Source organism: Callorhinchus milii, unplaced genomic scaffold, assembly GCF_018977255.1.
Source record: "Callorhinchus milii isolate IMCB2004 unplaced genomic scaffold, IMCB_Cmil_1.0 Scaffold31, whole genome shotgun sequence".
Lineage (NCBI taxonomy): Eukaryota > Metazoa > Chordata > Chondrichthyes > Chimaeriformes > Callorhinchidae > Callorhinchus > Callorhinchus milii.
This window is the reverse complement of record NW_024704772.1, coordinates 754,732-781,443: the sequence shown is the minus strand read 5'-3', so window position 1 is coordinate 781,443 and position 26,712 is coordinate 754,732. Positions and strand designations below refer to the sequence as shown.

Sequence of the window (26,712 nt, the reverse complement as noted above, 5' to 3'; positions counted from 1 at the left end):
TCGAAGAGTCGAGAGTGAGCCTGAGAATCTACCCGCAATCCTGCTCCATCTTGGGAATATTGAGCAGAACGGGGAAAGGGAGAGGTTGGGTCGGGTTTGGTGGGTCTTGGCGAGAGAGAGATTGCGTTGAGGGAGAGTTATTGGGAAGCATGGCCTTTGCCAACCTGCGTATGTGATGTGTGAGGTGGGTGGGGGGAGTGCGATGAATGCCTATCACCAGAGGCATTGTGTGTATCTTCCCAATACTTACAGTGGGGTTATGGTTGTGGTTCTGACAGGCTGAGGCTTGCTGTGGACATTTCAGGGCCAAACCTGTCGTGTGCACTTTTAACGGATAAATATATCTAATATCTTTTTGGGTTTTTTAAAAAGAAAGTGCCATATCTAGCCCCAGGTCTGTGTGTGTGCAGTACAACTCCTTCTCCCCCCCCCCCCCCCATACTCTAGGCAGGTTGTGTGTGTAAGGGTCCTGTTCCGAGTTCAGATGTTTTTCCATGTAACCAGCATCCGTCAGACTTGCATCTGGGACTAAGGTGTTTGAACACGTACATTGGCCCTCCCTCCCGTGTTTTACACCAGGATCCCAGGTGTGACCTTTTTGGCTTGAGTTCCCATCCCCCCAAAAGAGATTCGGAGTCGATTGATCCAAAGACAGGTTGCCTTCCTTTTGCCTCCCTCTCTACAGCCCCACCCTCTCCCCTCTCTTCTCTCCCTTCCCCACCCCCCACCCCCTCCCAAAAAAAAATGCAGTACAGATGAACAATTTTAATTGAGCATTAGTTTAAACTCCCAACCCCTTCACTACAACGCTGCCTTTTCGAGGATCCCAGAGGGAGTGTTTCAAAGAACAAGACTGCTGTAAAGCAGGGATAACTGACTACCTTCCTTAAGCAAATTCCCTGTACAGTGATCTAATGTTAAATGTAAGTCAGCCAGAGATAATAGCAGCTCCCGAACCGCCTTCGATTGCAACCCTCGAGCTAAAACAAGTACTGCGACATTATTACATGGTGTTTTATTGTTGCTGTATATTGCCGTTAACCTAGTCTTGTGTTTATGGATCATTTTATCATGTGCTATGTTTTTTAAGCTTTACAGTAGTCTCTACGTGGGTCTGTTTAAACAAAAATATGTTGCTGTCTTAAAAAAAAACTGCTACACAATGTATGTAAGCACTTAAAGGAGAGGGAGCGGGAGAGTGAGAGAGAAACAGCTTAAGTTAGAAAAACGTAGTGTGAATTATTTTTTATTTCAGTGTACGTACGTATATTGCACTCTGTTTCAAAGTGCTGGGGATTTCTTAATGTGTACTGTAACAGATTTAATCCCTTTGTTGTGGTGAAACGGGGGGCACGGCAGATGAGGTAACCCCTCCATCACCCTTCTCCCCTCCGTCAAGGGATATTCAATTCAGCACACTCGGTTTAATCAAACAAAGGTATTACCGTGTAATTTACTTACACAATGTGATGTAGTTCTGTTTCATTTCCCCCCGCCCCCCCCCCCCCCTTCTATCCCTTCCTTGAGTTCATCTGCCTGTGTTTTTTTTATTTTACAAAACAAAATCCATCCTATGCATAAATGTGCCCATCTGCTCAGCCTGCCTGCTTCGAGGTCCCCTCTCTGAGCTGTGTCCTGCCCACACACGCTCTGTCTCACACCTCTCTCTCACACACACACACACACACACACACACACACACGAGCTTCAAACGCACAGACCATTTCTCAGTACCAACATGTTTACACACTCAGTCCTGGCTGTCTTGTCGTCTCGACTCCCACAAGGGCTTCCTGTCCTATCAGCAGGGAATTTTTGAATAAGCGGAGTGGTTTTACAATGGTGGGGTGGGGGGGGGGGGGGATTGGGTGGGGCAGTAATCATAAACCCATGCTTTTAGCAGGTTTTTCTTTGTCGTTGTGTCTTGTTTGTTTCTAGCAATGTTTGTTCTTTCTGTGAAGTTTCGCTCGGTGTGTCACACACCTGCACGTGGCTGTTATCTACAGGCGTGTCTGAAGTACGATGATATTTACTGTAAAAACAATTTTAGTAGGGTTAGGTTTTACAAGGTTATGTAACGGGGTTTGCTCTGGGATTCAGAAATGTTTATACCATATGTAAGCGTGTGTGTTTGCACATATGTGCCTGGTTTCCCCCTCCCCCCCCCCCCCCCCCAGTAACACACGTGTATGCGTTTGTGTGGGGGGAGGGATCGGGCTGCACATAGGAATAATTTTAACAGTCCTGGTGTTAAAGGACCATTGAACAAAAGATTGAAAGGTCCCAAACGACAAAGAGAAGAAACAAAAAATCTTTTATCAATAAATAAAAAGTGTTTTTCTTTTAGAAGTAAAAAATGTTAATGGAGCGAAATATGTTAATTGAGTAATATACTGCGGTAGTGACTACCTGAATTAGTAGCTCAGTGTCTTTCCTCTCTCTCTTCCCCGCCCCCCCCCCCCCCAACACCACCCCAATTCCCTGACCTTCTTGACAGCTATAGACACCTGTTATAACCTTGCTATGGTTTGCATGTGTGTTGGGTGCGATGGTGGTGGGAGAAGGGGGGTGTGGGTATGATGCTACACGTTGGGGGAAGAGAGGGGGTGGGGGGGATTTGATCTGTACCCAAAGTGGGAGCATCTTGGCTGGTGCTTAGCACAAATTCAGTTATTGATGGAATGTGGAGCACAGAGTACACTGAGTTGTCAGTCACTACAAAAAAACAAATGGGTTTACTTGCACCATTGCTAAATAAAATAGATTGGGGGTCGGGGGAGAAGTGGATTGTGCTCTGGTTTCTCATACCCGTGCTGACTGACCTTTGCTTGGGTGCAGTGAGGGGGTGGGTGGGGGGGGGTTATAGACTTAGAGCATTGACTTAATTAGGCAGTTAATTTCGCTCATTTTTGCTGTTAAGCGTTGCACCTTTTCTTTCGTGTTTTGCCTTCATGGCACTGTTTTTTCCACAAAGGATGATTGCAGCGTTGTGTTATGTGAAGACTTGGGGGAGAGGGGGTGACTGGAGAGTCAGGGCTAATCTCTGTACAAGGTCTCTGCTCTTTCACCTTTCTTTCCTCCCCGTCACTCTCTCCCTCGCCCCGTGATAAAGTACTCTTTGATCTCATCCCCAATTCTCTCATACTCTCTACCCTCCCCACCCCCCTCCCCCCCTAACAAGTTTGGCTCAGTGGGGGAAGGATATGAGAGGAGAGCGAATTGGAGATGAGATCAAAGAGGAACGGCATTTTGGAGTTTGTTGTTTGAGTGTGTCGGACGGGTGCCTAAGTTGTCTTAAGATCTCTTCCCCCATTTGTTTCCCATGCTAACTGCAAATGTTTTTCTTAAAGAAGTAGTTTGGTTTGGCCATTAATCCAGATTAATGTTTGCTGACGGTCAGGTGCACTAGACCCATATTTGCGTATCGCCCGCAATTGGAGACGTCTCAACGTGACTTAACGGGGAAGACTGCAAGCATTCTCTTTAACTGTTGAGGCCGGTGGCATTAGGTGCTGTGTAGATCTGTCAATAGGACGTGAGCCGGAGCAAAATATTCCTATTCAACCTCTCTTGATAGTTGACTGAAATATTACACGGTTTTGGGTGGGGGGAGATTTGACTAATCTAAAACATTCTTACATCAAAAAAGACCAAAAACGAGTGTGTGTGTGTCTGTGTGACTGCACATTGTGTGTGAGTGTGTGTGTGTGTATGTGTGAGTGTGTGTGTGGTCCTTTCATATGAACAGTAACTAACCGGCAAAGGCATGTCTTGTGATGGTGTTTTGCCTTGTTCTGGCGAGGTGTTTTTTGGGGGTGGGGGGGGGATGTTTTTGACTGGTTTAAGGTCCCTGTTGCTTCTGTTGGTCCTCCTTTCACTCCTAAAACCAAAAGGAAATTTCTCAGGAATTTTTAAGTCTTGGTCTCAATGGGGAAAACGTACAACTTTTGCAAATTTTAAGAAAAAAGAGTAATGAGCAAAGCCACTTAATGTCTGACCAGAGAGCTCTCTCTCTCTCTCTCCCCCCCCCCCCCTCTCTCCCTTCCCCACCAAGGCAGGGTTCTCTCTCTCTCTCCCTTCTAGCCCTCGAGGAGCTGTGGAAATCTCTCCCAGCGAGCGGGAGCCCATTCCTGCCTGGCACTTCGGAGTAAGGTGTTGTAGGAATGTCTCCCAGCAGCATTGAGAATTCCCTACCACGTTTTTTTCGCAATTAAGCAAAGGCGCCTCTCGATCCCTCAGAACTGTGTCCTTGTGCACATGTCATCTGGATGTAGAGATTTCCCCCCTTTCCTTCCTCTGCCCCCCTTCTCCCCCCCCCCCCCCCCAGTGAGGCTTCACCAATTGGCATTTGAAGAACATTGTCTCTGATATTCCTTCTCAGTTGTTCTCTTAAACCAACAGATGGATTAGGGGTGTACCCCAGTGCTTTCTCTCTCCCCCCCCCTCTCTCTCTCTCTCTACCCCCCATTCTCTCTCTCTCTCTTCCCCCCCCCCCCCCCACCTCTCTCCCTCCTCATTCAGTAGCCTGTGTTTACATGAAGGATTGAATTCAGGTTGGATTAGGTTTTAATCCAGTTGAATCGATCTCTCTTCCCCCCACCCACCACCACCACCCACTTCCTTCCCCCCCCACTTTGTCCCCCAGTTTCTGCGTATGGCACCTTGCCTTACCCCCCCCCCCCCCCCCCCCCCCGAAGTTATTTGTACATGTCGTGAGGAATAAGGGACACAGATACAATCTGGGGGAGGGGGAGCAGTGGGTGGGAGGGGGGGGTCCATGATTTCCGCCGTTTACAAGGTTGGTTTGGAGACCGCTGGTGTGTTGTGTGTGTCGGCTCAGACACACAGTGTTGCGCAGAGCAGAAACGTCTGCAGTTTACAAGCGCGTGTGGACGCTGCAGTTGTCTGGTCTTGAGGGGAGGGGGGAAGCAAAGCACTCCAGTGTTTGGGGGGGGTAGAGGTTTAAGGAGAGCTGTACAACGTTTCCTCTCAGGAGATGTCTCTTATCTGATCTCACTTGCAGTCAGTTTCAGACACTTAAATCAGTATATCATTAACCTGTACAGTAGCCCGCAGGCAGATTTCATTAGCCCAAAGGAAAAGCATAACTTATTCAGAGTACTGTGAATTCTATTATATACACACACACACATATATATATAAATCAAAATACTGTGTAGTTCCGTAGGTTTCTTGAATTCTGTTTTTTTTAAAATAACTAAATTAATGCTGTTGTTATAATGTTGGGCGATTTAGAAATCCGCAGGGGTGTGTGTGCGTGTGTTTTTGCTGGTGTGTGTGAGTGTGTTTTTTGCTGGTTGTGTGTGTATTTTTTTTGCTCGTGAGTTTTGGAAAACACGTGCACTTTTTTTTTTTTTTTTGCCATACGTTTTAACGCGCGCCTGCCCTCGTCTGAGGGGGGGAAAAAATAACTAAATAAATAGCTTAAATACCCGAATAGGTAAGGAAATAAAAGGTGACTATTTTTGTGTGTGCGTGTGTCAAGCTGGGGTAATCGCTATGCTTTGGCGTGTTGGAAGAGTTGAGGCTTCGTGGGCAGGAGTTATTTCGGAATAACTGTTCCCCTCTGCATCCCCCCCCCCCCCCAAAAAAAAAAATCAAAAGTGGGGCACTCTGTCTGTCTGGGTGTGAGCGAGTGTGTGAGTGTGTTTGCACCAGCATCTCCAATAGCTGTTAATTTTTTCTCCCTCCTTCTCTTCCCCCCCCCCCCCCCCACAACATCACCACCAGTTGCTTTGAAATTCTAGTGGAAGAATTTGTTTGAAACACGTCGCCACACATTGAGACACAGAGATGCGTACGTTTCTCTCTTGCAAGCAAGCAACCCCTTCCACTCTCTCACCCCCACTCCCTTCTGTTCCTCTTCCCCCTTCCTCGGTTTCCCTCCTCCCCCCGTCCCCCCCACCCCCACCCCCCCATTGCTTTCATTTCAGAGTTTCCTCTGTGCCCAGGCTGAAGGTGGGTGGGTGGGTTCATAGCGAACAGTCATTGTGTGTGGTTTGAGGGGGTGGGAGAGGAGGAGAAATGTCCCACGAAAACCTGGGAAAGGCAGGACTGAGATGCATCAAAGAAAATGAATGTATTTCACCTTTAAAGAAAACTTAGCTGCAAAAAAAAAGTTGATTTAAAGGGAGTGTATTACTAGAACGGGAGGAAGGGAGAGAGATGAGGAAAGAGAGAGTGGGGTGCGGGTGGGGGGGGGGAATTAACAAACAAAAAATCTTGAGAACTATGCATTCAATAACCAGGAGAGGTACTTAATAAAAAAAGAGAATTTAAATAAAAAAATCACTGGTTCATTAAGAAAAAAAATGTTGCTCCAAATAGTTGTATAAATAAGCTTCAATTTTGTTTTTGTTTTTTTTGGCCATAGATATGGTACTGTATTCCCACTGCTGGAATAATAAGGGTGATTTTTTTTATATATCAGAGAGAGAGAGAGAGAGCAAAAAGTTATAAGAAAGTCTGTCATTTCATCAAACGAAAAATGTTTGTTCTGATGCGCGTATATATATAAAGAATTTTGAATTATTATTTTTTTGCTTTTATCCGTGGTTTGTTTTTTGAGGACGTGGATTGTATTATGTGCAACACAGTTGCTTCAGTGGACTACAAAAAAAAAACATTTTTTTCTCGGAAAACAAATAAAAACGTTGTGTTTGGCTGCTAAGCATTATCTCTGGGGTCTCGGCAGTGTGTTTCTTTATTTCCAATTGAGAAAAAAAATATACGCTGCGTTGTCTGTCTTCGTTACGCGCAACCACACAGGGTCCTGCAGCATGTTGGTTAGGTGAGTTTCCTTACTCCACACACACCTTTGTTTACCAGCAGTAAGTCGGAACCTCGTTAGTCATTGCATTCAATCCATTGTAAAAAATAATAGTAATTTGGTCACTCAATCCACGGCTGCTTGTGGGACACAATTGTTGTGCGCAATTGGCTGCTGCGTCTCACCTACAAAATTTGCAGTGCATTCTGTGAAGCGCTTTGAGATGACTTTTGACGTCGTGATAAGACGCTATATCAAATGTAAGTTATTTTTCTAAGTGACTTGAGTTCTGCAATTGTACATGTAACGTTGCACGTACAAATTGGCTAAAACATCCATTGAGGATCTCCGAAGTTGAATTACTTTCACTGTACACATACTGGAGTTTCTCCCATTATCATTCTCCTGCGTGTGTGTGTGATCTCAGTCCTCCTCCCGGGAAAGAAACCAAAGCTTTGCTCTAAGCAAAAGAGAGCAAGTGGGGGGGAAAAAAATAGAATAATCCTGGCGTTTGTTAGTGTTGAAGATAAGTCACATTGATAATGCATGAGATTTATTGCCGTGTGTGGAAGGGAGGATCAGCAGGATCTCCGCTGAGCTGAGCTGAGCCGGATCCACTGTGATGTGCTTAGCACCCGAATGCCGGCATCAAGTCCCCCTTCTCTGTGTCAATCCGGTTCCTGAGCCGCGTAGCTCCGCAGTACTCCAGAGCAGCCCCGGCTCATCGGCAGGAAGGTGGAGGAACCGACCGGTTACTGGAAAGCAAGGAATTTTCCCCCACTCGGGCTCCTATTAACCCTTCAAGCCAAAAACTGGTTGGGTGGCCGTAGCTGGACAGGTGGCAGAAAGCTGGCGCTCGCCATGGGCAAGCGGTCCGGGTTTAGCTGCTTAAAACTCCTGCGGTCAACCCGACCCAACCCACACTTGGCCTAGTTGGGGGTGTCCAAGTCTTGGCTCGTGCCAACCTGCGCCTGACACAGTGGGAATAGGAGAGAGTACATGATGTTCCAATACCTGCTCAGGCAGAGTTGCCAGGATCAAAGATGGCGGCGGTTTTCGTGGGCACCACGTGACGCGGAGTTGCCAGGACCAGGCCGAGGTCACCCGCGGGCGGGGGGAGGGGTCACCGTGTGACCCGGAAACACAACGTCCACAGCCCGAGAGCAAAGATGTCGGACAACGAGGCCGAGTGAGTGTGAGGGAGAGGGAGTGAGGGAGAGGGAGTGAGTGGGGGAGAGGGAGTGTGAGGGAGAAGGGGAGAGAGTGTGAGGGGGAGAGAGAGGGAGTGTGAGGGAGGAAAGGAGAGAGAGAAATAGAGGGTAAGAGAGAGAAAGAGTGAGGGAGAGTGTGAAAGAGAGCGAGAAATGGGGAGAGAAAGAGTGAGTGTGTTGGTGAGAGAGAGGGAGAGAGGGGGCGCGCGCGGTGGGGTGTGGGGGGCGCGCGCGGGTGTGGGGGGCGCGCGCGGTGGGGGGGGGGCGCGCGCGGTGGGGTGTGGGGGGCGCGCGCGGTGAGGGGGGGGGCGCGCGCGGTGGGGGGGGCGGGGGGGGGTGGGGGGGGCGCGCGCGGTGGGGGGGGGGCGCGGGGGGTGTGGGGGGCGCGGGGGGTAGTTTTGGCGGTTGGTTGACACCATTCCCGCCGTCTCCCGCCCACAGCTTCGATGGGGACGACTTTGACGATGGCGACGAAGATGAGGGGATGGATGATTTGGACAACGTGGAGGAGGTGAGTCTGTGTTGGTGTGAGTGAGTGTGAGTGTCTGTTGGGGAGTGAGTGTGAGTGTCTGGTGGGGAGTGAGTGTGTGTCCTGTTGGGGAGTGAGTGAGTGTGTGTCCTGTTGGGGAGTGAGTGTGTGTCCTGTTGGGGAGTGAGTGAGTGTGTGTCCTGTTGGGGAGTGAGTGAGTGTGTGTCCTGTTGGGGAGCGAGTGAGTGTGAGTGTCTGTTGGGGAGTGAGTGAGTGTGAGTGTCTGGTGGGGAGTGAGTGAGTGTGAGTGACCGCCTGTCTCTCTCTGCCTGTTACAGGAGGACCGTGAGAATGTGGAGATCCTGCCGGCCGGGGAAGGACAACAAGCGAACCAGAAGAGGATCACAACCTCCTACATGACCAAATACGAGCGAGCCCGTGTGCTGGGGACCCGCGCCCTCCAGATAGCGTGAGACAAATAACCCCCTCCCTCCCACTGGCGGCCACACACACACACACACACACACACACAATCTCTCTTACTCTCTACATCTCTCTCTTGCACACTCTCCTCTATCTGTGTGGGTGTGTGTGGGTCTGTGCCTCTCACTTACACTCTCTCTCTCTCTCCACAGCATGTGTGCCCCAGTGATGGTGGAGCTGGAAGGAGAGACTGACCCACTACAGATTGCAATGAAAGAGCTTAAGTAAGTAGCCCGGCCTTAACCGCTCGCTCTCGACACGCAGCGACTCCCGGTATTAAAGTATAACAACAATCCCTGTGTTTGATACTGCGCCTTATCGCATCGTTCAGCCGTCTCAAAGCGCTTCACAGTATATACCGTAGAGGGAGGGACTGTATTATGTGGACCCAAAATTATCATTTTCATATGAAATAATCACATCGTGGATCTCTGTCTCACTCTCTCTCACACTCTCTCTCTCTCACTCATTCAATCTATTCCTCACCTCAGAGCCCGGAAAATCCCGATCATTATCCGCAGATACCTCCCAGACGGGAGCTACGAGGACTGGGGTGTGGATGAGCTGATTATCACGGACTGAAGGGGTTTAATCCCACACTGGTACCCTCACCCACACCCGCTGACTCTGGACCTTTAATTTAAAGTTATTTTTTCTAAATAAGATTGTCTGTTGTCAAATAAAGTTTGGCCACACAGTGTGTGTGTTGTGCGTTGTGTGATTGTGGTGCCCCCACGCTCTGGCACTCCCTCTGCATCCCCCCCCCCCCCCACCCCACGCTTGCCTCCTTTGAGGCCCCGTCTCAAGACCCCCCCACTTCGACCGTGCCCTCAGTCACCCTCCTACCCTCCTGATCCCAACCCCCAACTCGGGTCCAAATCCTCCCGACGTGAGAGGCGCTGTGTAAATGTCATTTGTCGTTGTTGTTGAAGGAACAATGTGACTCAGAGCTGATGTCTGCACGTCAGCCCGGCCTCACCTGTCCGAGCTGCACAGTCTGTTTCAAGAAAAGAAATGAGACAGATTTCTGCTAGAAAATCATATCTGGGGGGAGACAGTGTATAGTCTGGGACACGACATGTCAAGCGATGGCCAGGATGGTGGAAGGCCAACTGGATGGACCTTTGGGCTTCTTCCGTCCAGCGAGTCCTTATGTTCTGCGTTGCGTTCGGGCGCTATTGGGGAAAAGAGAACTGAGCTCCTGGCCGACCATTTGCAGGGCGATGGGGTACGAACGGGTGGAGTGGGACGAGTTGGTGGCTCTTTCGAACACGAATGGCCTCGTCCCTGTGCTGTAAGATTCTCAAACCGCTCGCTCACTTCGTGGCTGTTTGCCAGGCCCGGCTGCGTGCGCCGTGACCGGCCAGAAGCACAGTCGCAGTATTTTAGGGATTATCGTTATCGCCGTTGTTGTTCTTGTTACGTTAGTGAAATTCTGTGAAGCGCTTTGCGGTGTTCGGATGACTCGCCCGGTAATGCGCAGATTATTACGGGAAACCGGGGGAGGAACGAGAAAGTGAAAGAGCCCCCGACAACACCAGAGAGAGTGAGTGTGTGAGAGAGAGAGAGAGAAAGAGAGAGAGAGAGAGAGAGAGGGATGAACAGTGACGCAGTTAAATCCAGTTACACAGGGAATGGGATGGAATTCTAATGGAGGAGATTAAATGGCGCCCTCCTGTGGCGGCGATTCCACATTGCACCACAACCGTCCAGTCTTCTTCCCTGAGCCGGGAGGGGCCGCAGTGTCCCTGATGGCGGCCCGGCCCGGCCCGGCTCATGGGCAGGACCTGGAAGTGCTGACCAGCCACTGGGGGCAGGGAATCCCCCCCCTCAGCTCCTGTTAACCCCACAGCCAAAGCCCCAACTAACTAACTAGCGGGGAGGGGGGGTCGGAGCTGGACACGCAGCGGGAAAGCTTGGCCAGACAGCGCTCTCTCTCTCTCTCTCTCCTCTCTCTCTCAGTGGCCGAGCTGTGTGTTGGTTTAGTTGGTTAGACTCCAGCAGTTACCCCAATGCACACTCTGGGTTTCCTCACCTCCCACCGCCCCCCCCCCCCCAATCCCAAGCCTTTCCTCTTGCCAACGTGCACCTAATACTATCTGGAATGCTCCTCTCCCCCCCCCCCCCCCACCACCAGCCTTGGCTCTTGCAGAGGGAAGAGAATTATTAAGGTGGTTTGAAGGGTAAGGTGCATTTACTATGAACCTGATAGCAAGAGGTGAAGAGCGCCTCTTTCCCCCTCTCTTCCCCTCTCACTCTCCCCGTTGCTGCACTGGATTAATAAGCTCTAAAAGCATGTCAGTCAGTGAGTGGAGCTGTGTTTGTGTGTGTATATATATATATATATATCACACACACACAGTCTTACTCTTTCTGCCCCATTCACACATTTCTCTCGCTATCTATATATAATGTATATATTTGCCTCTTTCTCGCTCTCTGTCTCCCTTTTTCTCTCTGTCATTCCTACTCTCTCTCTCTGTCGCCCTCTCTCTTTCTCCCTCTCTGAATCTTCGTCTATCTCTCTCTGGTAGTCAGTCAACGCTCAGGGAGGGAATGGTAGAGATGAACATGATGGTGTGGGTGGTTGAGGGGGTTGGTGAGAGGAGGTTGCCACGGCGATGGCTCATTTTCCTCCGCGTGAATGATAAAGGGAGAGAGAGAGAGAAAGAAAGGAGGAGAGAAATGTGGCTGCAGGGGCTTCTCAGGGGTATCAGGAGCCGGAGCTGATAAAAGGTGCCATTGTTTGAGGCAGTGACACCAGGCAATGTTTATCAGAACAGCGGTATCACTTACACCGCCCCAGAGAGGGAGCCAAGGGAACCCTGTAACCACAACCTCAGGAGATCTCAGCATAGAGAGCGAGAGAGAGAGAGAGAGAGAGAGCAAGGGCACACCTGGGCACTCTCTGTTAACTCCTTCAGCCCTGCGTGCTGTCAATCGTCGAATCTTCCAGCGCCGAAGGAGGCCATTTGGCCCGTCGTGCCCGTGTCCATGCCGGCACTTTGGAAGAGCTGCCCAATCGGTCCCAGGCCGCGAGGAAAAAGAAGAGAGAGAAATTGATGGGAGGGAGAGAAAAAGATAAATAATAGTCTTCACATTTGATACCACGCCTGATCACGTCTTCGAGACGCTTCAAAGCGCTTCACGGGATACACTGTAAAGTGTAGAGACTGTATATTTTGTGGTCGAAATGAATGAGAAAGGTGGGGGTGGGGGAGAGAGAGAAAGAATGAGAGGGGGAGTGTGCGGGGTGCGGGGGAGGGAGAAAGAATGAGTGGGGGTCTCGGGGAGGTTGAGAGAAAAGTGCAGAGAGAACAGTGAGTGGGAGAGAGACACACATCCTGAAATATAAGGCAGGTTTCTCTGGATACAGGAAAAGTCTTGTTACCAACTGGGTGATGGATTATCGCTAAAATGCCAACGTAAATACCACATTTGACTCTCTCTCTCTCTCACCTGGGCTGAGGGGGTGGGGGGGGGGGTGACAGCCTCTCACGTTATCACTGCCAGACCTGCTAAAAGCCCCTTCATTAACACACACACACACAGACACACACATATCACGGTAAAAGACGCTAAAACCTCGCCCACCCCAACCCGGTCCGTGCCTTGTTCGGGCGGACCTTAAAAATCCCCTGTGACGCTGTCGGGAAAAGTCAAAGGGTTTTTCTCTCTCTCTCTCTCTCTCTCCCCCTCGGGGTCTTGGCCAACAATCCCCCCGAAAAAAATCGCTCTTTCACGTCACGACTGTGTGGGGGGACGTCGTCGTGTGCGAATTGGCTGCCACGCTTCGCCCACAGAATAACACAGTCACTGCACTTGCTGGTATACCGCGTGAAGCGCTTTGAGACGTCTCGAAGACGTGATCGGGCGCTGTGTTCAAATGCAAGGATTATTATGATGATGACGACGATGTGGAGCACAGTGGGTGTGTGTGGGGGAGAGGGTGAGGGGGGGGTGGTGTCGGAGTGTGCATGTGTGGGGGGGTTGGGGTGGGGGGGGTTCAGGTGAAGGGTTAATCACGGCTGGGCCGAGACCGAGTGTGTAATCATGTTACTGACGCAAACGCTCAGTATAATCGAGCCCTTTGTGCTGAGCTGTGGAGCTGAGTGCAGTCACTCCTGACCACACTCTGGGTCTCGCGCTCTCGCCCTGAATGTTAAATGGCTCCATTGTTGCTGCTGCTCTCAGGAAACCGATGGGGATTACCACTCTCTGCCTTGAGCTGGGCGCACGTGTGTGTGGTGGTGGTGGTGGGGGGGAGTGGGGGGGTTTAGCTACGATTTAACCCGCAATCCCCCCCCCCCCCCCACACACACACGCGCCAAATGCGCGAGGAACGTAACACAAAAGGAAGCCATTCACCCCCACCTTGTCAGTGCTTCCCCCCCCCACATCACCACCACACGCTGGTGCTCTCTAATCCCATTCCTCTGCTCTCCCCTGTGTTGGTGCTCACTCCCTCTCTGCTCTGCAAAATACACAGTCACTCCACTTTGCAGCGTATCCCGTGAAGCGCTTTGAGGCATCTTGTCTCACCGGCTACACTGTGAAGTCCAGTCACTGTGTGTTTGTGGGCGACGTGAGGGGGAGAAATAGAAGGGGGGAGATAGTGGGAGAAAGAGATGGGAGGAGAGAGAGAGACAAGGAGAGAGATGGTTGAAGAAATAAATAATAATAATCCTGGCATTTGATACGGCGCCTCATCACATCTTCTCGACGTCTCAAAGCGCTTCACAGAATAGACTGTAAAGTGAATTGACTGTATATTTGTGGGTGAAACACAGCAGCCAATTGCGCGCAGCAGCGTCCCCACAAACAGCCGTGGGTTGAAGTGACCAAATTATTATTGTTTTTTTTCTTAAGGGATTATTATCAGGTGTGTGTGTGTGCGTGTGTGTGGAGTAAGGAAACTTGCCCAAGGTTTCGCCCTGACCCGCCGGGAATCGAACCCGGGGGTCTCTCGCTTGATATAATAATAATATAATATTATACAGCGCCTTATCACGTCTTCGAGATGTTCGGAAGAGCTTCACAGACCGCTCTGTAACATGAATTGACTTATTTTGTGGGCGAAACGCGGCAGCCGATTGCGCACAGCGGAGCCCCCACAAACAGCCGCGGATTGAAGTGACCGATTTTATTTTTTGTTTCGGAAGGAAAAAGCGATCCGACAATCGACTTAACGACCGAGATGGTAGGAGAGCGAGAGAGAGACAGACAGACAGACAGACAGACAGGAGGAGAGAGAAGAAATGTAAGAGCAATGGGAGAAGCCCTGTGCTGCCAGCTGGCCGGGGTTGGATGTGTGTGAAGGCTGGTGCGTGTGGCTGAGGTTTAAGGGAAGCGAGAGAACAGAGCTGCTCTTAGCCTGGCCTGGCCGACTGCCACGCCGTGTGTTTGTGTAAGGAGGAGACTGTGGTGCCTGAGTTCTCTGCATTGCTTCCGTGCTCTCTCCCCCCCCCCCCCACCACCACCGCCACCCCTCTCCCTGCCCTCCCCCCCCCCCCCAGCTCAGTCTGCCTCACCTTGTACCTTTGCTTTAGATAAATATAGTTATTAATATAACACAGCCCCCAGTCACAGGCTGCTTTAGCTCGAGGCTGTGGGGGGGATGTGATAATCCACGGCTCAGCTCCCACTCCCTCCCGCTCATACTGTGTACGTGTGTATTAATGTGTCGATTGGCTGCCACGTTTCGCCCACCACACACACAGTCACTACACTTCACAGCGTATCCCGTGAAGCGCTTTGAGACGTCGCGAAGACGTGATCAGGCGCCGGGTCAAAACGCGAGGATTATTATCATTATTATTAGAAAGTGCGTCAGTCTATCCACGTGTGCAACGTGTAACATAGAGTGTGCGTGCGTGTGTGTATATACCTGTGCGTGTCAGTGCGTTGTATGATTGTGCGCGCGTTGTACGTGTGTGTGTGTGTGTGTTTCAATGTGTGTATCGCTCTCCTTTTCTCTTTTCTTTGCTCCCTCTCTCGCTTTCTCATTTCCAACAGTGTCGCCCGCCTCTGACAATGGGGTGCTTTCCCCCCCCCCCCCCCACCCCTCGCATTCCGCCATGCCCCCCCCCCCACCCCCCAACTTCCCGTCACTCAGTCGGTCAGTCGGCCTGGACTGTGAGCTCAGAGATCCCGGCAGCTCTGTGAGCCAGAGACCAGGTTGTGGGTTGAGGGAGTTTGTCTGACCACTGATCAGCTGGTCAATATCAGGCCCCAGCCCAGCCCGGGGTGGTGGGGGGGGGGCTGTGTGGGGTGTGCGCGTATGTGTGTGTGGGGAGGGGGCTGTGTGTGTGGGGAGGGGGCTGTGTGTGTGTGCGTGTGTGTGGGGTGGGGGGGGGTAGAGGGTGAAGCAGAGAAATTGAAGCAAAATCTCAAAACATTCCTGTTATGTCGCTGAGTCTCAGACGAGGTGGAGCAAGAGGAGCGCGAGGGGGGGGGGGGGGGGGGGCAGTCACTTACAACAGGGCATTCATTGAGGGTGAGCAGCAGCACAGACCCGGGGGAGGGGGGAGGGGGGGGCTGGTGTTTTGCACAGATGCACGCAGTCATTCACAGAAGCTCACACTGACGGATACAGTCACACGCACTCACTCACACACACACTCACAGACACACACACACTCACAGACATACGCACTCACACACACACACACACACACAGACACACACACATATCGACACACTTATTCACAGTCAGTCGCAGACACACACTCACAGTCACGCTCAAAGACGCTGACACACACACACACACACCACTCACTGACACTCACACACACTCACTCACTGACACTCATACATACACTCACTCACCACAGACGCACTCACACACAGAGACACACACAGTCACTCACTCACTGACACACTCACACAGCAGAGGAGTGGGTTGTGAGAGCTGCAGTGTGAGGGGTTAGGGAGCACCAGTACAGACAGACATGATGGGAGGGAGTGAAGGACCTGCGTGTGGTGTGTGGTGTGTTAACACGCCTGCCCTTCCCCACTGCCCCCCACCTGCCCTCCCCCAAACCCCCCTGAACAACAACCATAAGAACATACTGGACGAAAGGAGGACCAGACCAGGGTCTATCCAGGTCGCCTTCCACCCTCCTGGCCGTGGTTTGCCGGGTGGAGCCCCAGACTATATATTTATATATAAACATATCAAACCAAACCATTTTATTTTCATTTCTGCACATTTTATTTAGCTCCAAGCACAGTTACAGGGTGTGTAAATAGTTAGAATATCCATAAAAAAAAGCCTCAAATATCTTTCAGCTAAAAATATACCATTAGCGATGGTGGCGGGGTGGGGGGGGGGGCTGGAAACTAGCGACTGGGCGGAGAGAAGGCGGTGGGGTGGGGGTTTATTGGGTGGGTGGGGAGGGGGTCGCTTGAAATTGTGGCACTGTAGTTCTAAGAGCTGCTCCCCCCCTCCCCTCGCACATAATTTAGTCTCAGATCTCATGTTCTCCCCTCTCGCTCTCTCTCTCTCTCTCTCGGGGGGGGGGGTGGGGTGGCTGTGTGTGTGGGGGGGGGGGAGGGAATAGCCTCCAAAAAGTGTAGTGATAATATTAGTAATGGGGGGGGGGGTGAGGGGTTTATACAGCAGTAATCAATGTTCCGATGGCAAACCGGCGCATTTTATTATTATTATAATAATAATAAGAACAATCCCCGGGGTTTGACCCGGCGCCCGATCACGTCGTCGAGACACCTCAAAGCGCTTCACGGGACACGCCGTAACGTGTAGTGACTGTGCGTGTTTCGTGGGCCAAACCCGGCAGCCAATTGCGCCCAACGACGTCCCCACAAACAGTCACCGGTTGAAAGTGACCAAATTATTATTACTTATGAACAGCTGAGAAACAGGAATCAGAAACAGAGCGTTTTCAACACCGCCCCCTCCCCCCCACTCCCAACTCCTCTACCCTCCCACCATATTTATCAGCTGCCCCCGTTTCCCCCCCCCCCCGAGTGGGCAGAGTAAGAGAGCAATTTATACAGTCACTACACCTCACCTCGTTTCACAGTGGATGTGATAAGGAGCCATGTTGGAAGTGAGGGAACCAGCGAGTTTGGGTAATAAATTAACGGGGAAATGTAGGCGGTGGGGGTGGGGGAGAAGATTCTGGAAGAGTCTTTGGTCGACGATGGTTGCTCTGGAAGGAAGGAATTGATGGGAAGGAGGGGGGGGAAGCGAGGGGGGGGGAAATAACATTCACCGCAGTGTGTAGGGGGGTGGGGGTGGGGGCGAGTTGCTTAATTAAGAAACAGCACATCATCAAAGCTTCCTAATACAGGTCAATCAGCAATGTATAACACCCCCCCCCCCCCCCAATCTCCGCACCGACCCCCACAGGCACAGGCTATAAGCTAAGGCAACACTTAAAATAAAATAAAACCAACATCTTTTTACATAATATGTACTTTTGCTTTTGGCAAATAAAAACACACACAACCCTCGCCCCCCCCCCCCCCCCACCCCACCTCCTCTCCTCCCCCCCTCAAAAAAGCAGAAAGTCCTGCCTGGCGCTCTAATGGTTAAAGGAATTGGGCGCCAATGGATTTATTTTCGAACCGTGGACCCTGGGGGAACGGGTGGGGGAACGTGTGGGGTGGATGAGGGAGGGGAGGGGGGGGGGGGACGATAATTAAAGCGGTTAAAAAAAAAGGGAGGTATTTGCGAGAGAAAGAGAGAGATAAAGTGGGGGGGGGGTGGTGTTTAACATGTAATATATGATGAATGGGGTGGGTGGGGGGTGGGGGTAGTTTGTGAGGGAGGCGTTTAATAGACAAAAAAAAGCCCCCCCTCTCCCGCCCCCCCTCAAGGCCAACGTCCTGTGACTTGCGAGTTGCCGGCTTTTGTGAATGGGGGGGGGTTTGATTCCAAATATTGGGCAAAGCCTTCACAATGGCCGGTTGGTTGATTCACTCTGGGGCTCTGTGGGGAGGGGGCTGTTGGCTGTGAGGGGGGGAGAATGGGGGGAGGGTCTGCGTGTTAAAGACAGTGATAAGCTTCAGATACCACCAATCCACTCAACCAATCCATTTCCCCCCCCCCACCCAAACACAGATATCTAACGCCTCCGCCTCGCCCCCCCCCCCCCTCATTCTTCAAATCCCACCCTTAAAACCCACCTCTTCAGCCGTGCCTACGGTCACCTTCGCTCCCCCCCTCCCCCCCCACAACACCAATTCTCCCACCTTCAGGAACAGTTCCCCCCACTCTCCCTCCCCCCCCCAACCTTCCCCTCAGGCTGGGTTCTGACACCCTATCCTTCGCGAAAAGAGGTCCGTGTGTGTGTGTGTGTTAAAATGCAAACCGTTGACATTTTTATCTCTCCTTCCTCCGCCCAACCAACCCCAAACCCCCCCCACCCCAATGCCAGCCCCAACCAGCCCCCACCGCGGGAAAAAAAAGCTCCCAGACTCGGTCACCCATCCATCTTCTCATCATGTCCATTGCCCTCTCTCTCTCTCTCCGCAGAGCAGAGCAGTGTAGAGCGGAGCCCCTTAAGGCCTGGTCAGGGTTGTGTAGACTGGCTGCTCCCAGTGGCTGGGGCTCCGCGCCTGGGCGTTGGAGGTGGGGTCTGCGATGGGGGTGTAGAGGGGCCTCTGGGAGGGTCCCATGTAGGAGAAGGCGGTGTAGAGTCCTGAGGTCTGGGCGGACGGGCTGTAGTAGGAGGCCGCTGGAGGCTGATGGTCGGAGTAGTCGAACTGGGACCGGGTGATGGTGGGGAAGGCCGAGCCGTAGTGAGGGAGGCTGAGCGAGGTGTAGGTGATCTGGGCCGAGGGGTGCTGGGGCGGCTCCTGGTAATGTGCCGGATGGGCCTCCGTCTTGATCTGGGCCTTGAGCTCGGAGACGGAGCTGGGTCCAGTCGCGGAGACGGAGGAGGCTCCCCCGGCCGACGGGTGGGCTTTGGAGATCCAAGCGGGGTGCCCGGGCGTGCCCGTCAGACCGGGGTAGCCCCCCGCGGAGTAGCCAGCGCCCCCCAGCCCCCCTCCTCCTCCTCCTCCGCCACCTAGCACCCCCGCCTGCCCGTGGCCTGGGTGCCCGTTGGTGGGCAGGTACTGGTCGAACTCGTGCACGTCGAAGGTCTCCATGTTGGACATCACGTCGTGGCTCAGGTCACCGATGTCCATGGTGCCGAAGTCGATGTGGGGTTTGCCCCCCTCGGCCAGCGGGCGCCCCTCTCGCTTACCCTCCCCCTTGCCAGGCTGCAGCTCCGTCTTGGGGGTGGTGGGAGGGGTGGGCGGCCCATGGTTCTGACCTTAAAGGGGGGACAGGGTGTAGGGAGGGGGAGGGTGTAGGGGGGGAGGGGGGGTGGGTAGAGAAACACACCGACAGATCACAAACATCATCATGGTAATCCTTGCCTCACAGCCCTCCGAGACACGGTCAAAACGCACAGTCACTACACTTTACACTTATTACTATGATTATTATTTAACATAAATGCAAGTTGTTGTTGTTGTTGTTGTGGAGGACCCCGGCGCCCGATCACGGCTTTGAGACGTCTCAAAGCGCTTCACGGGACATACCGTCAGGTGTAGGGACTGTGCGTGTTTTGCGGGCGAAACGCGGCAGCACAATTGCGCCCAACGACGTCCCCACAAACGGTCGTGGGTCAAAGCGACCGAATTATTCTTATTTATTTATTTTTGAAGGGATTATTACCCCCGGAATAGCCATTCCCCCAATCGACCAACAAACGGGTTCCTACGTACTGTGAAGGTAAACAGAGGCGCGTGTGTGTGTCTGTATGTGTGTGTGTCTCTGTGTGTGTGTGTGTGTCTGTGTGTGTGTGTCTGTGTGTGTGTGTCTGTGTGGGTCTGTGTGTGTGTGTGTGCGTCTCTGTGTGTGTGTGTGTGTCTGTGTGTGTGTGTCTCTGTGTGTGTCTGTGTGTGTGTGTGTGTCTCTGTGTTTGTGTGTGTGGGTGTGTGTGTCTCTGTGTTTGTGTGTGTGGGTGTGTGTGTGGGTGTGTGTGTCTCTGTGTTTGTGTGTGTGTGTGTGTGTGTGTCTGTGTGTGTGGGTGTGTGTGTCTCTGTGTTTGTGTGTGTGTGTCTGTGTGTCTGTGGGTGTGTGGGTGTGTGTGTCTCTGTGTTTGTGTGTGTGTGTCTGTGTGTCTGTGGGTGTGTGGGTGTGTGTGTCTCTGTGTCTGTGTATCTGTGTGTGTGTGTGTCTTTGGATTAACGAAACTTGCCCAACATTTCGCCCCGACCTGACCCGCCCGGGAATCGAACCCAGGTCCTCTCGCTTGCGAGGCGAGGGCTCTAACCACTGAGCACCCGGTTTGAGGACCACCCACCCACCCACCCACTCCCTCCTTCCCTCTCGTGTCCCCCCCTCCCCCCCTTCCTCCCCCTTACCCGTGTGTTCGCTGTGACCCTCCGAGAGGGGAGAGCCCCCCAGGGAGCGCCCCCTGTCCTGGGGCACGGCCTTGTAGTGCGTCTGCACGGAGGAGATGGGGGGGTCGTCAGGATGGGGGTCTCCCTCGCTCTGCCCGGGCTTCAGGTTCTTCCTGCGGCGCGGCTGGTATTTGTAGTCAGGGTGGTCCTTCTTGTGCTGAGATCTCAGCCTCTCGGCCTCTTCCACAAACGGCCGCTTGTCGTTCTCATTCAGTAGCCTGGAAACCCCCACAAACACGTGGTCACACGGCTATACGCGCACACGCGCACACACACGCGCGCGTGTATACACATACAAACACACAATCACACACGTATACCCACGCGCGCACACACCTGCACACGCACACACGTAATCACACACAGATACACGCGCAACCACACGCGTGTACACGCGCGCGCGCGCCCGCGCACACCCGCACAAACACATAATCGCACACATGTATATGCGCGCACATATGCACACACATGCCTGCAAACAGCACGCGCGCGCGCGCGGCGCCTCATCGCGTCTTCGAGACGTCTCAAAGCGCTTCACAGGATATGCTGCGAAGTGCAGTGACTGTGTATTTTTTGAGCGGCAGCCAATTATGCGCACAAACACGAGGCACACACAGTCATTATGGACGTATACAGACTCGCACCGCGTTACACACACAGTGCGCGTGAGAGTAACAAACTTGCGGGTGAGATACCAGCCTTATCCCTGTGTGGAGGAGGAGGTGGGGGTGGAAGGCAGTGCAGGAATGTATTAGCTCAACCCCCCCCCCCCCCACCCTCCCTCACTGACAGTCACTACAGCCCAGACACCAGGGAGATTATCCATGGCCAGGCAGAGGAGGGGGGCAGTTAGCGAATTAGTTAATTATAGTTAATGAGTTAACGTCCCCCGGTTTCCCTCCTCGCTCTCTCTCTCTCTCTCTCTCTCGCTCTCTCTCTCTCGCTCCCCCACTCTCAGGGCGTGGAGGTCTCAATGGTGAAGGTCAAGGTTTTTCCCCTCCGAGAGAGAGAGAACGAGAGAGAGAGAGAAAGAGAGAAAGAAAAAAAGAGAAAGATCGACACAAAAGTGTTTTATCTGATATTTAGTTTGTTGTTATGTCCTCTCCTCCCCCCAACCCCAAGATCGAGGCTGTTCTGTGTGAGCGGCACTGACCCACGTCCCCTCGCACCGGCTCCCGGGGCTATTCCTTGGCCCAAAACCTCCCACACCCCGTCTCTCGCCCACCGGCCACGATGGCCAACACCGGCCACTGGGAGGCGCTCCTCAGCTCTCAGCCACAGTGATGGAGGGTCAGAGAGAGAGAGAGACACACATCTCTCTCTCTCACTCTCTCTCTCTCTCTGCCCCTCCGTTTCTCTTGAGTGTCTATGCGTCATTGAGTGTGTCTGTGACTCTGTGTGTGTGTGACCGTGTGTGTGTGTGACTGTGTGTGTGTGACTGTGTGTGTGTGTGTGACTGTGTGTGTGTGACTGTGTGTGTGTGACTGTGTGTGTGTGTGTGATGTGTGTGTGTGACTGTGTGTGTGTGACTGTGTGTGTGTGTGAGACCGTGTGTGTGTGTGACTGTGTGTGTGTGAGTGTGTGTGTGTGTGTGTCAGTGAGGGGTATAAACCCCCCCCCCCCCCCCCCCCGGTCGCCTTTAAACCTTCTCAGCTGCAGCCGCCCCAACCTGCGCGAGACTTGCGTTATGTTCCTGACTAACGTCGTGTGTTACTCTACATAAACGCACCACATTTCACGGGATCCCATCCCCACACCCTGAGAGGTTTTTAACCCGAGTTTGTGTGTCAGTTTATCCACTGAGAGGGCACGAAGTACACGCGAGAGACCCCGGGTTCGATTCCCGACGGGTCAGGGCGAAACCTTGGGCAAGTTTCCTTACTCCACACACACACACGCACACGCAGATACACGCACGCACACGCAGATACACGCACGCACACGCAGATACACGCACGCACACGCGAGCCTGGTAATAATCCCCTCGAGAAAAAACTAACAAAATAAAGTAATAATTCGGTCCGCGGCTGTTTGTGGGGACGTCGCTGGGCGCGATTGGCTGCCGCGTTTCGCCCACAAAGGACACAGTCACTACACTTTACGGTGATTCCTGTGAAGCGCTTTGAGACGTCTCCAAGACGTGATCAGGCTCTGTATCAAATGCCAGGATTATTAACGTGCCCAGACTTAATCTCCCACTCCCCGCTCTGCTACTGAGCCCTGCTGTGGGGGTGTGGGGGGGGGGGGGGGTGGGGGGAGAGACACAGAGCCAGACTGGCTCTATCACTCACGCTCTCGCATCAGTCTTTATCAGAAGGTTGTGGGTTCGAGCCCTCTATGGGGCGGAGGGGGGTAGGAAATGGATCGCTGGAGTACCCTTCAGATGAGACGTTAAACTGAGACCCCCCCCCACACACTCCTCTAAACATCTCCCGCGACGCTGTCGGGAAAGAGAAGGGAACCTCTCTCTCTCTCTCTCTCTAGCCACCCAGCCCCCAAATTGTGGGGACGTTGCTGCGTATAAATCGGCTGCCATGTTCGCCCACTTAACGCACAGTCACTCCACTCCACAGTAAATCCTATAACGACAACAATAATCCTGGCGCTCGACACAACGCCTGATCGCGTCTTCGAGACGTCTCAAAGCGCTTCACAGGACACACTGTAAAGTGAATCGACCGTATGTTTTGTGGGCGAAACATTTCGACGGTAAAATGCGTGTATCTCTCTCTCTCTCTCTCCGTCACACTCTATCTCTCCCCCGTGTTTCTGACGCTGGTAAGCAGAAAGTTTACACACACACACACACAGAAAGACACTTGTAATCTCCACGTGGACTCAATGTCCTTGATTAAAGCCACATTTTACAGTCTTTCTCTCCCCAATTGCCTCCGCGATTAAGATAAAACTGCCCAAATCCCCCCACTCCCGTCTCCAGTTTCCATCGCTTCACACACCGGCAAACCACAGCTTTAACACAACCACCACCACCACCACCACCACAACCACCACCACCACCACCACCACAACCACCACCACCACCACAACCACCACCACCACCACAACCACCACCACCACCACCACCACAACCACAACCACCACCACAACCACCACAACCACCACCACCACAACCACAACCACCACCACAACCACCACCACAACCACCACCACCACCACCACAACCACCACCACAACCACCACAACCACCACCACCACAACCACCACCACAACCACCACCACAACCACCACCACAACCACCACCACCACCACCACCACCACAACCACCACCACAACCACCACCACACCACCAACACCACAACCACCACACCACCACAACCACAACCACCACACCCAACAACAACCACCACAACCACCACCACCACCACCACCACAACCACCACCACAACCAACAACAACAACCACCACCACCACACAACCACCACCACCACCACAACCACCACCACCACAACCACCACCACAACAACAATAATCTTTGCATTTGATGTAACGCCTCATCACGGCTTTGAGACGTCTCAAAGCGCTTCGCAGAACATTACCGTATAAAGTGTAGTGACTGTGTATTTTGTGGGCTAAAGGCGGCAGCCAATTGCGCACAGCAGTGTCCCACAAACAGTCGTGGATCGAGCGGCCGAATTTTTCTTTTTTGGAGGGATTATTACCCCCGGAAAAGCGATCTGCCAATCGACGAATAACCGGGTTCCTACTTACCACTGGCTTGCGTGTGCGTGTGCGCGAGTGTGTGTGTGTGTGGGTATGTGTGTGTGTGTGTGTGTGTGGGTGTGTGTGTGTGTGTGTGTGGGGTATGTGCGTGGAGTCAGGAAACTTGCTCAATGTTTGGCCCGGCCCGGGAATCGAGCCCAGGTCCCTCTCGCTTGCGAGGCGAGGGCTCTCACCACTGAGCTGCAGATCTCCAAACCCCTCACGTCTCAAAGGGAGGACGTCTCAAAGTGCTTCCCAGGGTCTCACTGGAAAGTGCAGTGACTGTGTGTTGCGCGGGGGGGGGAGGTGGGGGGATTACCGACCAGGACACTGGGTGGGGAGACAGAGAGAGAGAAAAACTCCCTTCTCTTTTCTGAATGGCGCGAAGAGCTTTGACACATCCCTCCCGATGTGATGATTTACTCTCGACAAATGCGAGGATTATTGATTAGTGTTATCACTTAATTATTATCACTTTGTTTGCTCTGCACTCTACAGTCGGGGAGAAAGGCAATAAATAACTAACAATAACAATATTAATAATAATAATAATCCTGGCATTTGACACTGCGCCCGATCGCGTCGTCGAGACGTCTCAAAGCGCTTCTTGGAATATGTTGTAAAGTGGAGTGACTGTGCATTTTGTGGGCAGCCGATTGATTGGGCACAGCAGCGTCCCCACAAACAGCCGCGGAGTGAAGTGACCGAATTATTATTATTGATTTGCTTTTTATTTATCTTTTTGGAGGGGTTGGGTCCGACCGAGAGCCGGGTTCCTACTTACTTCGAGGGAAACGGAGACGTGTGTGAGGGTGTGTGAGGGTGTGTGTGAGGGTGTGGGTGGGTGTGTGTGTGAGGGTGCGTGTGTGTGTGTGTGAGGTGTGTGTGTGTGTGTGTGTGTGTGCGCGGAGTAAGGAAACTTGCTCAATGTTTCGCTCTGCCCGGGAATCGAGCCCAGGTCCTCTGGCTGCCGTGTTGAGCCTACAGAAACACACAGTCACTACACCTTACGGCGAACCCTGCGAGGCGAATGGCTCCGTGTCGAAGCCCGAGGCCTAATATTATCGTTGGTCTCATTTTACTTTCAGTGCACTTCACGGTATCTTCCGCGAGGGGCTCTGAGAGGTCTCGGAGACGTGAGTAAAGGCCTTGGGGGTGAGTGTGAGGTCTGTTATTAGTGATTATTATTAATTATCGGTTATTAATCAGAAAGATGTGCGAAAGGGGAGAGAGCATTTCAAACCATGGAATCAACAGTGCGTGCAATCAGATTTCTCAGGGTCAGGCCAGAGAGTGGGGGGGGGGGACTGATCACTGTATGTGGGGGGAGGGGGGGACTGATCACTGTATGTGGTGGTGGGGGGGGGACTGATCACTGTGGTGCGGGGGGACTGATCACTGTGTGTGGGGGGGACTGATCACTGTGTGTGGGGGGGGACTGATCACTGTGGGGGTGGGGGGGACTGATCACTGTGGGGTGGGGGGGACCTGATCACTGTGGGGGTGGGGGGGGACTGATCACTGTGGGGGTGCGGGGGACTGTTCACTGTGTGGGGGGGACTGATCACTGTTGGGGTGGGGGGGACTGATCACTGTGGGGGTGCGGGGGGACTGATCACTGTGGGGGTGGTGGGGGACTGATCACTGTGGGGTGGGGGACTGATCACTGTGGGGGTGGGGGGGGACTGATCACTGTGGGGGTGCGGGGGGACTGCTCACTGTGTGGGGGGGGACTGATCACTGTGGGGGTGCGGGGGGACTGATCACTGTGTGTGGGGGGGACTGATCACTGTGGGGGTGGGGGGGACTGATCACTGTGTGTGGGGGGACTGATCACTGTGTGTGTGGGGGGGACTGATCACTGTGGGGGTGCGGGGGGACTGATCACTGTGTGTGGGGGGTACTGATCACTGTGTGTGTGGGGGGGACTGATCACTGTGGGGGTGCGGGGGGGACTGATCACTGTGTGTGGGGGACTGATCACTGTGTGTGTGTGGGGGGACTGATCACTGTGTGTGGGGGGACTGATCACTGTGGGGGTGCGGGACTGATCACTGGGGGTGTGGGGGGGACTGATCACTGTGGGGATGCGGGGGGGGGGGGGGGACTGATCACTGTGGGGATGGGGGAGATTTGGGGGAGATTGTGTGGGGATGGTGGGGGGGAGAGAGAGAGTGTGGGGGTTAGACAGTGACCTATAACTTGCGGAGTGTGGAGTGGGGTGAGGGAGACAGTTTGTGGGTGTTGTGTCTGTGGGTGGGGGGGGGGGGAGGGCAGAGGAGACAGTGTGGGGGGTGGGGGCAGAGGGAGACAGTGTGCGTGGGGGGGGGGAGGGCAGAGGGAGACAGTGTGGGGGGGGGGGGCAGAGGAGACAGTGTGCGTGGGGGGGGAGGGCAGAGGGAGAACAGTGTGCGTGGGGGGGAGGGCAGAGGGAGACAGTGTGCGGGGGGGGAGGGCAGAGGAGACAGTGTGCGTGGGGGGGGGCAGAGGGAGACAGTGTGCGTGGGGGGGAGGGCAGAGGAGACAGTGTGCGTGGGGGGGGAGGGCAGAGGGAGACAGTGTGCGTGGGGGGGGTGAGGGCAGAGGGAGACAGTGTGCGTGGGGGGGTGAGGGCA

At 53.1% G+C, this 26,712-nt stretch overlaps 2 protein-coding genes across 2 annotated transcripts; one reads left to right on the top strand and one right to left on the bottom strand.

The window, feature by feature from the left end:
- Nucleotides 1-7,902: 7,902 nt before the first annotated feature.
- Nucleotides 7,903-9,650, top strand: polr2f (RNA polymerase II, I and III subunit F). Its single transcript, XM_042345016.1, has 5 exons — nucleotides 7,903-7,979; nucleotides 8,443-8,512; nucleotides 8,809-8,939; nucleotides 9,106-9,177; nucleotides 9,445-9,650. Exons 1-5 carry the CDS (start codon nucleotides 7,960-7,962, stop codon nucleotides 9,533-9,535), a joined length of 384 nt encoding a protein of 127 aa, XP_042200950.1. The 5' UTR covers nucleotides 7,903-7,959; the 3' UTR covers nucleotides 9,536-9,650.
- Nucleotides 9,651-18,156: 8,506 nt separating this feature from the next.
- Nucleotides 18,157-21,203, bottom strand: LOC121851243 (transcription factor SOX-10-like). The gene is made up of 3 exons (XM_042344920.1): nucleotides 21,168-21,203; nucleotides 20,339-20,627; nucleotides 18,157-19,239 (listed from the first exon to the last, which is right to left on the bottom strand). The coding sequence occupies exons 1-3, from the start codon at nucleotides 21,201-21,203 to the stop codon at nucleotides 18,482-18,484; spliced, it is 1,083 nt and encodes a 360-aa protein (XP_042200854.1). The 3' UTR covers nucleotides 18,157-18,481.
- Nucleotides 21,204-26,712: the final 5,509 nt, after the last annotated feature.